The sequence below is a fragment of the Cupressus sempervirens genome, chromosome 11, assembly GCF_028749045.1.
Source record: "Cupressus sempervirens isolate cs-2001-9-10 chromosome 11, ASM2874904v1, whole genome shotgun sequence".
Taxonomy (NCBI): Eukaryota; Viridiplantae; Streptophyta; class Pinopsida; order Cupressales; family Cupressaceae; genus Cupressus; species Cupressus sempervirens.
In genome coordinates this window covers 626,204,446-626,217,560 of record NC_143128.1, presented here as the reverse complement: position 1 = coordinate 626,217,560, position 13,115 = coordinate 626,204,446, and the positions used below count along the sequence as shown (strand labels likewise).

The window sequence follows — 13,115 nt, the reverse complement described above, 5'->3', positions numbered from 1 at the left end:
TAAGAGTTAGCTTAATGTTGATACATATACTTGCAATTTCTTTGTAATGGTAGCAGATTTATTAAGCATCCAAAAACACAACAAACTGGGACTCTGAGTGGGTGCAGCGGAATCAACTTCTACACAACTGTTCACTTGTCAATTCCTGCTAAACTTCATGGCACACCAATCTTCGTAAGGGTGTACGATGTAATGCAGAGTCTCCAACCTTGGCGATGGCACAATGAACAAATAATATTTCCAACGTAGCTTGGTTCAAGACACCTAGACGACACCTTGTCGTTTCTTTTCTACCAATTACAACCTTTGACCAAACATTGACAGAAAATTCAAGAAATTGTCTGCTTGTCACATCATTGAGGATAAGAGTAACAACCAGTCAAGAATAGATGGCAGCTTCAGCGCTAACAGTAGCCTCCAGGTGTCTTACATACACCAAGTATGATATTTATTAAACAACCAATAGCTTGCTCGACGGGCCTGACAACTTCCTAAACGAATATTAAAACTATCAATGTTTAATGCTCCCGATAAGAAATCCAACAGATGCTGCTACGTTGTCAAGAGTTGGGAATACATTATAAGTAACGCTAAGCACTGGAACCTTCTCAACCCTTCAACTGTCCAAAATCTTCAACGTCACTGTCACACGTTCTGTAAGAAACTACCAGCAACGCAAATGAACTCCCTCCTGCTCAACCAGAAGAATTCCAACTCCCGAAGATGCTAGGCAAGAAGACGTTATTGTCCCAATCACCCAATTTCATGCACTCGATGAGCATCTGCTACAACATTCAAAAACCCCTTCTGCTAATATCAAATGTCCCGATGCCTTTGCAATTTGTAACTGAAACTAAGCTTCACCCACTTCTGATCACCAAAGGCTCCAAATTTGTTCTTTTGTCAAAGCTTTGTTCAACCTTTGCAGTAAGAAGAGATGGAAGACGTATCTTGGTCTGCACATCATCAATAGGTTGAACTCCTGACATCAAATGGTCAAATGGTCTACAGTTCAATTATGTCAATGTGCAAGCTAGAAGATCTGAATTTTCATGCCATGAACTAATGTTAACTCTCCCTTCAAAGGCCAAGAAATACCTAGAGGGAATCTGGAACAAGACAATAGCTTGCTGCTCTATAATTCCATTCTCAAACCAATGAATGATATTGTGTGTTGATTTCAAGGGTTAAGGTAAATAGAAACTTGTGTCAAACATTCAAATTGTCACTCAAATCAATCAGTTGAGAAATTCAACTCAATATTTCCAGACATCCATGATATCACACAACATTTCAGGACTCTCACTTCTGCCACCAACTCTGTAAAGTGATATTTCAAGCACATTGTAATCTAAATATTTCTCTTTTTTTTATCTAAATTTCACAAGATGGCAAGACACTAGGCTCTGATACCACTGAAATATCCCAAACCAAATATTTACTCGATCTTTCCCCAAAATATATTCTGAACTAAAATATGTAGATATATTGCCAAACTCAAACGATACCAGTAGAAACTCCAAACAATATACCCAACTACTTCTTGAATATAATATTCAACACTCAAACATAGGCAGATATAATACAGTACAACAATAAAATCAACAAATTCTCCAGAAGAAAATAATTGTTCTTTCCAAGATACTATTCAGGATTTAAACATATGAAAGTGCATTAAAAACCAGTAATATAAAACCAATAAACTCTTATACAACTCCGTAAAATATGTTATTGCATTATACAACAGCAATACAATAACCAACACTAATAAATCCAATCTTAAATACAGATCAACAGTCAGATTGGACTACTAGAGTAAGAACCTATAAGCACATATTAAACACCTGAACTGATGTTTTCCCAGACAATGGGTTTGCGTCCACTGTCTGCTGACACGAGGGGCTACATCCTCATACTAGCTGAAAGCTGAAGTTTTCCAAACACTCTCGCAAGAGAGAACTGAAATCTAAAATAATAAAACAAGCGTGCCCAAATGAAAGAGTCTCTTCTTTTAACCCCATGGCTATGACTCTTTGACTTCCCTCCTAGCATTTCGTCTTATCTCTACTTGTCCTTTTGTCCACTTTGTGATATTAAATTGACCCTTTATATTTTGAGATCAAACTCTCCAAGTCAATTCTAACGTTATATATAATATGCCTTCAATATTTCTAATGTCCCAAAAAGAGGACATTACATTTGTGGTGCAAGTGCTCTATCCTCTTGTATCACAACTCACAGAAGCTCTCACTATTATACACTAATGCCTAAATGGAGTTACCCTATAGCCTATATCGGGTTTCCTTACCTTACTCCAATCCTCACAAGTGTGTCGAGACTAGCTCTCTCCACGAATATAAACACTTGCCCTTTCTGGAAGGTATATGTGTAGCCTTTGTCTTCCATAATTGAAGTGGACAATAGGGTCTTCTTCAAACCAAGTACATACAACACTTCACAAGCATCGATTGATCCTCCTGACTCAAGCTAGAATTGCACGATTTCTTGTTCCTTAACTGCATGCATGGCATCATTGTCAAGCACCACATTGATCCATGAACCATACTAAGAAAGTTGACTGAACAACTCTCATGCTCCTATCATGCAATGGGAGGCACCGTTGTCTAGGTAGGATGCACTTCTAATTGTAGTATTGGTAGAAAGGCAAGCTACAAGGAAAAAATCATTCTCAATCTTTATTGCAAATTCACTCAGCTGAGTATGTTGTTGTTGCTACTTCTTGTGTCTTCCCTTTGCCTTTCTTCTTCTCTAAACACTTAGAAGCAAGGTGACCTTGCTTATGGAAAACAAAGCACTTGATCTTGCTTTAGTCTTTCTTCTTTTCACACTAATGTCCTTCTCCATCATTGTTACCTTTCTTGGTGAAAGCTTTCCCTTAACTTTTCTTAGTCTTGGTGATCAGGGCCAAGTTTTCATCACCGCCTCCTTGCTTGTTCGATTTGAACTCCTCCCGAGTCTCCGCTTGAATACAATCACCTCATAGCCTCTAACAATCTGGAATGCTTTCTCAAGCACAAATTCCCTTCACAAATGGTTTCAATGGTTTGGTGAAACCATTTAGAGCTACATTCACTAGCTCTACATCCAAGATCTGTTCTCCAACTGTTGCAAGTCGATCATGATCTATGTGAACCTCATAAAATTTAATTGGTAACATTATCAAATTTGGGCATCCAACACTCTCGAAGCTTATTCTTTAGAACCATCTTCTGATTCATATTGTCACTATGAAAGAAATCAAGGCATCAAACATGTCCTTGGCCTTTGTCTTTTCTGCTATATGCAGAATTGGGTGATCCTTTACAGCATCTTGAATCACACTTTGTCCTTCAATGTTCTTATCCTATGCTACCTGAAGTGCAAGATATGTTTGTACTGGAAGAACCTTTTCTTCATTCTCCCACAAGTCTTGCCCTTTCAACAGTGTGACTCTTGCCTTCCATGACAAGAAGTTTGAAACACCACCTAGCATGTCCTCGAATCTGAGACTGGTGGCTACCATATCTGTCTTGTGCTTTTCTTTTAGAGCTTAAAGGTCTGACAGTATGTTAATTTCTTAAATCCAATATCTGGGATATACTTGGTACTGCTACCTTCTCGTGCTATCAACTGCTGTAAACTTTCTCCTTTCTGCCCTGCTGAAAACCAGAAATCTCTTCTCTGCTTCTGTCTCTCAATGTCCTCCTTGAGAAAGATAATTGATCTCTCTATGCCCTTCTTGATAAAAAATAAAATCAAAAATTGTTCTAATTCTTACATTCCTTTTGTAACAGCAGTTGGGTAGAGTTGAATCTTACTTAAACTCTACTTCCTTAAAGTAAAGTCCTACTTGAATACTACTTCCTCCAAGTAGAGTCCCTCTTGAACACTACTACTAACATAAAATCCTATGTTCCCCTGAGTTTCTGGGACTGGGAGAGCAGGGGACAATGGGACGGGTTTCCAGGACGGCAAATATTTTTGCCAATTTTAGGGATGGCAAATATAGTTTGTTCTAGAAGTCGAAGTCAAAGTCTAATTTGTTCTAGAAGTCAATGTCAAAGTCCCCCGAGTGTTCCCAAGTCTCCGAGATGTTTCCAAGACGGGGATGGCTGAAAATATACCGGGAACACGTCCCCAGTAACAATGATAAAATCAGATGAATCCTAATTTAATCAGGAGTAAATTTGATTAGATCAGCAAAATAAATTTAGGTAATTTTCCAGGCCAAAAAGCATTATCTGCTTCAAGTTCCAATTTTAATGTTATTTACCCAAACTCTTAAACTAGACAGGCACCATAGTGTTACTGTTGGTCATTTAGCAACTGTCTGTTTATATGTAGGCTACAATTTGCAGATATATCATATAATCATTTTTCAGAATTCTTGGGCCAGATTACATCAAAATAAGTTGTTTCTGAGCATGTGCTATTGCAATATAGGATTGGAAAAATGTGCTTCTAATTAACCAATTTAATAAACAAGCTTGAAGTAAATTATTCATCATTGGACAAAAGAAGACATGGACAGGCAAGCAGAATGATAGTGTTAAAAAATTCAACTGTGCCTCCAATATTCTCTTCCCACCTCAATCATTTTAGTTGTTAGACAATACAAGTCAACGAACACTATAATCAGTCACCTGAATCTTCGTGCTATGATGTATTATCTAGGTCATAATTTCACAAAGTATGTGGTTTTGTATAATTAATAAATGTTAAAGCAACTGAAGAATGAACAATTAAATCTAAAACTCAATTAATAAATTTGACTCAACAATCAATGAAATGCAAGAAATGAATTGTTCCCTTAACATATTATTATAAGAACTTCCGGTTCATGATATGATACAAAAGATAAGGTAATTGTAACCCGCACAAGGTCATAATATTATGTCAAGCCCATAATATTTTGAGCAGAAACAATCTGTAGGTGAAAGACAATGTCGTCAGAACCACATTAGCCTATTTGGGGGGTTTGGCAAAAACTCAGCTGCATAAAAAAGGGCCCTTACACACCGAAAATTTATCTTCAAAAAATTCAGGGGCACAGGCCCCCTGACCCTCACTTCCAGCTCATGGTGAAAGGAAATGTTCCCCACACCCCCTCTATTATTGGGTTCTCACATTTAACACCTTATGCAGCTTCCCATCACTTCCCCTCAAATACATGGAGGTCTCCACTCTCAAACCCCACTAGTTATAGGGATCTCTTATCATACAAGAAATTTGATTACCAAAATTAAGAACTTAGACAACTAAGTTTATCACTATTATAATGTTATTGATCAATGATGAAATATCATTCTCAGTATCCAAATTCAAATGTGATAATTAAAAGTTTACAATGTATCCAAAAATTCAAATGTGATTATTAGAAATTTAGAACCTCTCCCAAAGTTTTACTAGACCAGGGAAGAGGAAGATCTAAAAGGTTGTAATGTGCACTTCATGAATTATGCTGAATCATGATGATGTTCAAAGGCAATGATCATAAATTCACAATAGTTGCCAGCTAACTGTTATATTAAGATTCCACATGAAGCTGTGATTTTGCACTCGATTTGCATTCAAATCAATCCAATTCACTAGAAAACGCTTTTGCACACATTCATCGACTCATTGGATGCATCTTCAGATTGAATTTTGCAAAAAAGGATATCTTTCTAATGAAATGTAACCAAATTTTTAAGTTCCCAAGTTTTTTTGCCGAGTCCCATTTTCCCAACTATGATCAGAACTACAACTACACAAAAACTTCGTTCCAACAACTGTAATGGTAACAAAGCTTGTTGAAGTTCACATAACCAAATAAACAACTGCCTGTAATTTTTTCTACTGGACCATCTAATGACTGTCCAGAGCAACATTATTTTCTAAGCTTGACACTTCAAAAAGGCAAGCAGAACAAAAAGGAACAGAAAATTTGGTTAAATTAACTCGTGCAGAATTTCAGAAGGCAGTGTCTCCTACACCAAAAAAGAATTAGTGACCTGCCTAAGTTGTCCTTAAAGCAACACTATCTAGAAACTCTAGACCACTGTTATCAATCAGTTATTTCTAATCTTTTTATTTATTAGCACTTTGAATTTCTACAATTTTCACTGGATTATAGCACCCAGAGAGATATACCTCAAAATAATGTTCAAAAGGCTCTTCAAAAACCTCTGCATCAGTGACTGGAGTTGATTCGGTAGACTCTAGAGGACCCTCCATGATTTTCATAGTTGGAACTCTCTCCAGCTCTTGAAACTCGGCGCTGCAGAAACAAATCAATACAAAAATATTGATATAAAAATAAAATTACAGTTCAAAATATAGCTTGACAATCAAGCCATTTACATAGAAAGTGTATCAGGGTTGTTACAACAACTACTGAGCCATCACAACGGAATCCACAGAGCAAAAAATGGAAGAAATATATACAAAATGTCTATCAGAAATATAGGAAAATAAAAATAATTATTTCACCTGTTAGGTGTAAATGATTTTGGCTTTGGAGAAGCTTTGGAGAAAGCACTTAGTATCCTGCAAAAATCCAGAATAGAAACTCAACAGTAGCATAGGTAGTAATACTTCAGTTAATAATTTTTTTACAAATAGATGCCGATGAATGAGAATTAAGACACATGTCATGTCAGAATGATGATCAACACCATTATTCTAAACACGTCAGTAATTACTTATCCAAAAATCTTCAGATGGAAAGCAGAGCTTCCTTGCACAAAAAAGGTGTCATCTGGGACATAGAAACAGATACTGCATGATACATAGTAAAATCCAGACAGAATCACATGTTCACAGGATATATCTGAGGAAATGAAATGAACTACCTTCTCTCCATAACCAATAAACTAATGAGACTCAAAACAGGCAGCTTGCAAATATAGCACAAAATCTAAATGTATCCCAAGACTTCCTTGCTAGCAAAATGTGTTCAGTGTTGACATTGATGTAAACCTGATGAAAAGAAATGTTAATTGATGTGTGGAAGATGGTAGAGGTTTGAAAATGAACGATCAGATGTTATTTTGGTGTCTAGTAATGATAGTGAGTCAATATGTGGTGTTTTAAGAAGTTGGAAGTAAGGGAAGCTAAAATATGCAAGAAAGAGCATTTGAAGTCCTTATCGGAGAATGCTTCACATTCCTCGGCACAAGACGTCAATGTCTTGCAGTTCTGAAGTTAATGAGTAAGGTCTATGAATGTTGCACTCATATTTTTAGTTCGCCAGCTATTCAGTGGTTAAAGTTGTGTTCTGTTATTTGTTGACAGCATTGAAATGAGACTCAAACACCATGCGAACTCGGCAAGGCTGACACGTCTTCGATCTCTGGAAAAGTTTGGCAAATCTCAGGACTCGGCAAAACTTGATTTCTGGTGAGTCTTGCTCAGAGTGAGTTCCTGGGGAGTCCGAGAACTGTCCGAGAACTATGGCTGACTACAGGACTGGCTATCAAAAACATTTAAGACTGGTCGGGAGAATGCTTTGCATTGCTCTGCATTCATATTTTAAGGGGTGTGGTTTGGTGAACAGGGTCAGATGGTTTGTGCAATGTTCCACTTCAGATATCTTATGTCGGTTTGCTTCGCACATGAAGTTACATTGCTCTGTGTTTGGCTTTTTTGTTTGTGCTCGATGAAAGGTACTCCCCTTACTCAATGCATGCTTTGATACCACAAATGAAGGTTACTCCCCTTACAAACTCAACACGTGCTCTAATACCACTTGAGAAAGGGGCATATCACCCTTACCAACTCATAACCAAAGATAAAACAACAGAGTCAAAGGGAGAATGAAAACGCTTCACAAATCATGGATTGATAATACTTGAAATTGATGAGAATGCTTCCAAATACTTGAAGATGAAATCCTTACACCTTCTCACAATATGAGGATATACAGAAACTCACCAAAAATAACCCAACATTAACAAAGAAGAACTTAAGAAATGCAAGAGACAATGTTAAATTTTATTATTCCATTGGAAATAAATATTCCACCAGTTCTACAAACATTAGCCACGTTTGCTTTCCAATACGCAAACTAGAGCTTACAAGCTTACAACTACTTAGCATGTAACCTTTCTTCTTCAGGAACTTACAAAACTCCAACAACATTTACAATTGATTTCCACAGGTATATATGGAACTTCCAATCTAAGAGATTACAAACACAAGTGATGTGGGATCAAAGGTACGTGCAACTACCTTGCTACAAATATTAAATCTATAATGTAATTTGATAAATGCCTAACGCATTTTATTAATAAGGAACTTTCCACTAACTTCTAAAATGCCACCTATGCAACTCAATAAATGATAGGTTACAAAAAGCAACTTTATGATAATTTTTTATATTTTTGTAAGTTATTTTATTGCATTTGTGTTATTTTTTCTCTCCTCAATTTTATTTTTATTTTTTAATATGCGAGATTGCTCTTACACCCTAGATGCTCCTCAATCTGTGTTAGTCTTTAGCTGACAATAAATTGTGTTGATTTGATTAATGACCTTTTGGTCTGGATATGCTTTGGAGGAAGAGTTGAGCAATTGTTATGGATATTGTCTTAGTTACTGATTCGTGAAACGAATCCGATTTGCGCACGTGAATCGGATCCATGGATTTGTGATTTTTTTCCACAATTATGATTCGTGGTGGATTCGTGTGTGTGTGTGTGTACTAAAAAATGAGAGAAATATCCATAATTCTAAAACTAAATCATTTCATAATATGAATCAGTGATTGTGATATGAATCTATGGATCAAATCCGTTATGATTATAAGAAATTAATCAGAAAAACAATCTAGAAGAATCTGGACGAATCCAGACACGGATCCGGATTCGGATTAGATCCGGATCCAATAACTAAGGATATTGTTGTGGCATGTTGAGATCCGAATTGAGGTATGAGCGTTGGATAAAGTTTTCGAGCCAACTAGTTATCATGTTCTAATCGAAGTTCCCCAACTCGGACCCGGCTCTGACTTGCCAAGGGTTACTCGACTCGTGAACCAGCTTGGACTCGGCTGTGACTCAACAGTGACTTGACAAAGCAACAAAACCTTTGAAATTTAGAGAATTTTTACGATTTAAAGAACATTACATGCACCCATTATTGAATAAAGCTTAAAAACGCAATAACATCATGAAATAGAAGGTAATTTGATCACATACATAAACATAAATCGATTACATAAGTACACAGGTAAATTGTAGCTTAAGGGAATAGCAAACATAGATATATAAATTCAAAATTTATGTCAATCATGTTGAATGGCCATAATTTGCCAAAAAGTGTGTCTGTCGTCCTATTTGCAGCCCCTAGCTGTTTAGTCCTTCAGCTTAGACTTTCTACCTTCAAAGAGCACAGTTAATACATCACTACCTTAGGCTCACCATTAACTGTTTAATCAATGCTGGATAAACAAAGCTGACTTGACATACCAGCACAACTTCAAATTGTTATATTCTTTACTTGCCTAGAAATGAATTTTATGATAGCAATTTTCAAAAATAATTGCCATAGATTCATAACAGTCATCAGTTAGGCAGCTAGCTATTGCATCCATTATGCAGCTCCATGTGATGATGCATTTTTAGCCGTCTAGCTATTGCATTCACTATCCAGCTCTACATGATGATGCATTTTTGTAATCTATATATAATATATATTAAAGAATCAATTTTGATATAAAACACTTACTCACAGGTTTTTGGACTTATTTTATACATAAAATGTATTGAATTTTTGCAAAAATAAAATGTGTTTTTTAAATAAATTTTGGAATCCTTTAAGTTGTGGAGGTTTTTACAGAGTCAAATTTTGGGCTTGCCCAGCACTCTCCAAGTCTCCTAACTATGATTCAGTCTATTGCAATTCATGGCTATTTGATGGATGTTATAGAAAGTTTGTTACCATTCCTAATATACTTGATCTTCTTGACCATGTAAAGTTGCAAGCTTGTTGACTCAAGAGAAATATCATATATTTGACATTTAATAGATTGGTAAACCAACATGATATTGACTATCAGCTTCAAGTTAACTGTAAGCTGCCTCCTCCCCCTATTGCTGTAATGGCCAGGTCATGTGGCTCAGACTCGGCTGGTCACATGGCAACTCAGGGGTCAGGCCAGTCAGGCCAGTCAGCCATCGTGACTCGGAGGGTAAGGGTCACAGGTTGTTTTGACCCCGCAGGGGTGACCCGACTCACTGACTCAGGTGACTCGCAGCAAGTCTCGATTCACTGGTTCTAATGCCTTAGTAAAAGTTACGATAGGTGCTGACTTTGGAGAATGTTAAGTTGTGTAAGCTTTGTTAAAATCTTTTTTGAAAGGCGAGTTATGATGTATTTAGGTCCCCTTTATCTCCTAGGGTGGACTACATTAAGTGTAAGCCTTCATGGTGGCCAACTTTTTGTAAATAATCTTGATCTCTTCTATGGTCAACCTTGTGTAAATAATGTTGATCTCTATTGTGGCCAACCTTGTGTAAATAATGCTGATCTCTCTTGTGGCCAACCTAGTTGTGTATTTCAATGATCAAGTTGTTATATATCAGCATGCGGATGTGAATGGATATGGATTGTGTGTGGATTAAATGTGAGGTCAATGTAATGCAAGAGCAAATGTGCAAAAATTTCAGACTGGCAGCATTTGTTGCAGTGGTCGATTAGGAGATCCTGCATCTTTTCAATTCATCAATTCTCTGTGCCAATTAGAAGATAGTGAGTTCTTTTGGCAGCTTATGCAAACCTGTATCTTGCCCTAAGATTGTGCATCTCAATTTTACAAGTCCTTTGTACCTTGCCCTAGTGTTGTGCACCTTGGCCTGCAATCCATTTTAGGAGTAGTGAGCTCGTTGGCCTGTGGCCTAAATTATTGTAATTTGTTATTCATATAGTGAGTACGACTCTCACAATCAACTTAACTACATTGGATTTTCCAAGCAAAAATCTACTGTTCATGTGTCTGTGTAGTCATTGCAATATCTTTCATCGATGGTTAGTTGGATAAAGATAATTGATAAGTGTTTGTGACATTAAAGGTTTAAGCTTCGGATATGACTGATTCACCACACCCCACCTCTCAGTAAGTGTGTTCACATTCCTAAAACACATAACAAGTATAGAACATGAACACATTTAGCAAAAATGATTATTCGACAGTTTCATCATGCCAGCTGTAAAAAAAATTGCAATAGCACCTCATCCTAGGTGCATGATGGTTCTTTAATTTCACTGATCAGAGAATATACATGTGAATATAACCATATACATGATTGGTCCTTCATCAAAAGCATAATATCTCCAATATAAACATAACCAAATCTTAACCAATATCCACAATGTTGAGAATCCAAACCAAAATCCAAGGAAAATGTTCAATGGAAATATTATGGACCCCAGAAAAGAAGCATAGGAAGTAAAGGATTCAATCAAATGTCATACATTTTTCTAACCATATCGCCAGGAACAAAAAATAAGTGTGGGATTAGGTATAATAAATGTCAAGTTTTTGTAAACCATAGATATAGTGCACCATGGAAATGTTCAAATTAAATTTAAAAAATATAATGAATATGATTATATGATAATGAAGATGGAAACAAAATATAGACATAACGAAAATAAATAGACATAACACACTTGAAATACTATAGTAAATGCAATAGACATTGGGATTACATACATACTTTCGTTGTTGTGTGTTTCTCTGAAAAGGGATACAAATTAAGTACACGCACAAAGACACATCAGAATTGAGACTTTGCAAGCAAATGACTAAAAGACTGAAGTTATTGCAAGTACAAAAAAATGTCCATCTGTTTTCTTTGAACTTTTAGACAATAATGAAAGATATCAGGACAATTATCCAGTTGTTATAATCTGTGTAGCTATTGCTCAGAATTTTCATATTGTAAAGCATCAATGAGACAACATACAAAAGATTTCTGTATACCTGTTAAAAAGATTTGCAATCTCTTCACATTCATGGGGATTATAAAACCAAATCCCAGTCACCTCTTTGACTGAACTCTGGTAAAGCAAATATGGAACTTGAACTTCAAATTGAAAACCGCCAAGTAGATCCTGCACCAAGTTCTCTGTTTGTAATTCAAAATCAGAAACTGCAAAATATATTGGTGAAGAAAAATTCCTAGACAAGGTACTGTAAAAAGTTAAAATTCAAACTACGGTTCAAAGTAAAAATCACATGATTTCAGAAATATTTTTTGTCCCTCATGCCCTTAGACCATGTCAAGACACTCAAGATATTTAAATTTCCTGATTGTTTCAGATAATTAGTATACTTTGCACAAAATTACTGATGACAGTGCCAGTTTGCCAAAAGAGTGAACTTCCTATTTAAGATGAATTTGAAGTAGCTACTTAATAGTGAACTCATTATAAAACACAGATGAACAAAGGAGTCAGTTCATCCAAAATAAACAACTCAAAATAAGTATAAGAAAGAAAAGACATGTCTTGAGTGGTGGATCTCATATAAGAAGAATAGTTTCAATAAGTCAAAGTTACATACTGCAGAACTTCAAATCATAGTAGCACTATATAGTTGCACATTAATTAGATATATGTTTTATATTTGATTTTGTATGCATTGAACATTCAATAAAATCTGAACTCTTTAATGCCATATTGGATAAGCAAGTATACAGATAATCTCATTTTTTATATGAAACTGGCATATATTGGAGCTCGTTTCTTTCAAATCAGAAATAATTAAACTGAGACTGACTAAAACGGTGAAAACTGACACATCATCTGGCATTTTCCAACTCAAATGTCATTCAAAATGAATTCAAAAGGTTAAGAAATAATACTCAAAGCACATAAATTAATACGTATATTAAATTGGTTACTGTATTGTACCATGTAAAATATTTAGATGTCTTAAATATCGTACCCAATAGACCTCAGACTCTGAGGAATTACTCTCTGTCAGTAACTGAGTACAAAGTGGAATAAATTAAATATGCCCAGCGTAAAAATATGAGGCAAACTGGCACAAATTCATAACTTCAGAATTGAAATGTTCCCTGATTATAGCTCTGACCTGTTTTACGCATCAGCAGCCACCAGCCTGTGCA

General features: G+C 35.9%; 1 protein-coding gene across 1 annotated transcript in view; it reads right to left on the bottom strand.

Annotated features, from left to right (window-relative positions):
• The window catches only part of LOC149531266 (mRNA-decapping enzyme-like protein), a 61,867-nt gene that overhangs the window by 19,182 nt on the left and 29,570 nt on the right, over window positions 1-13,115 (bottom strand). Inside the window, exons 4-6 of the mRNA XM_089808679.1 lie at window positions 11,966-12,110; window positions 6,472-6,528; window positions 6,133-6,259 (exon numbers count right to left, since the gene is read on the bottom strand). Of these exons, the coding sequence (XP_089664805.1) occupies window positions 6,133-6,259; window positions 6,472-6,528; window positions 11,966-12,110 (329 nt within the window). The remainder of the gene's footprint in view (window positions 1-6,132; window positions 6,260-6,471; window positions 6,529-11,965; window positions 12,111-13,115) is intronic.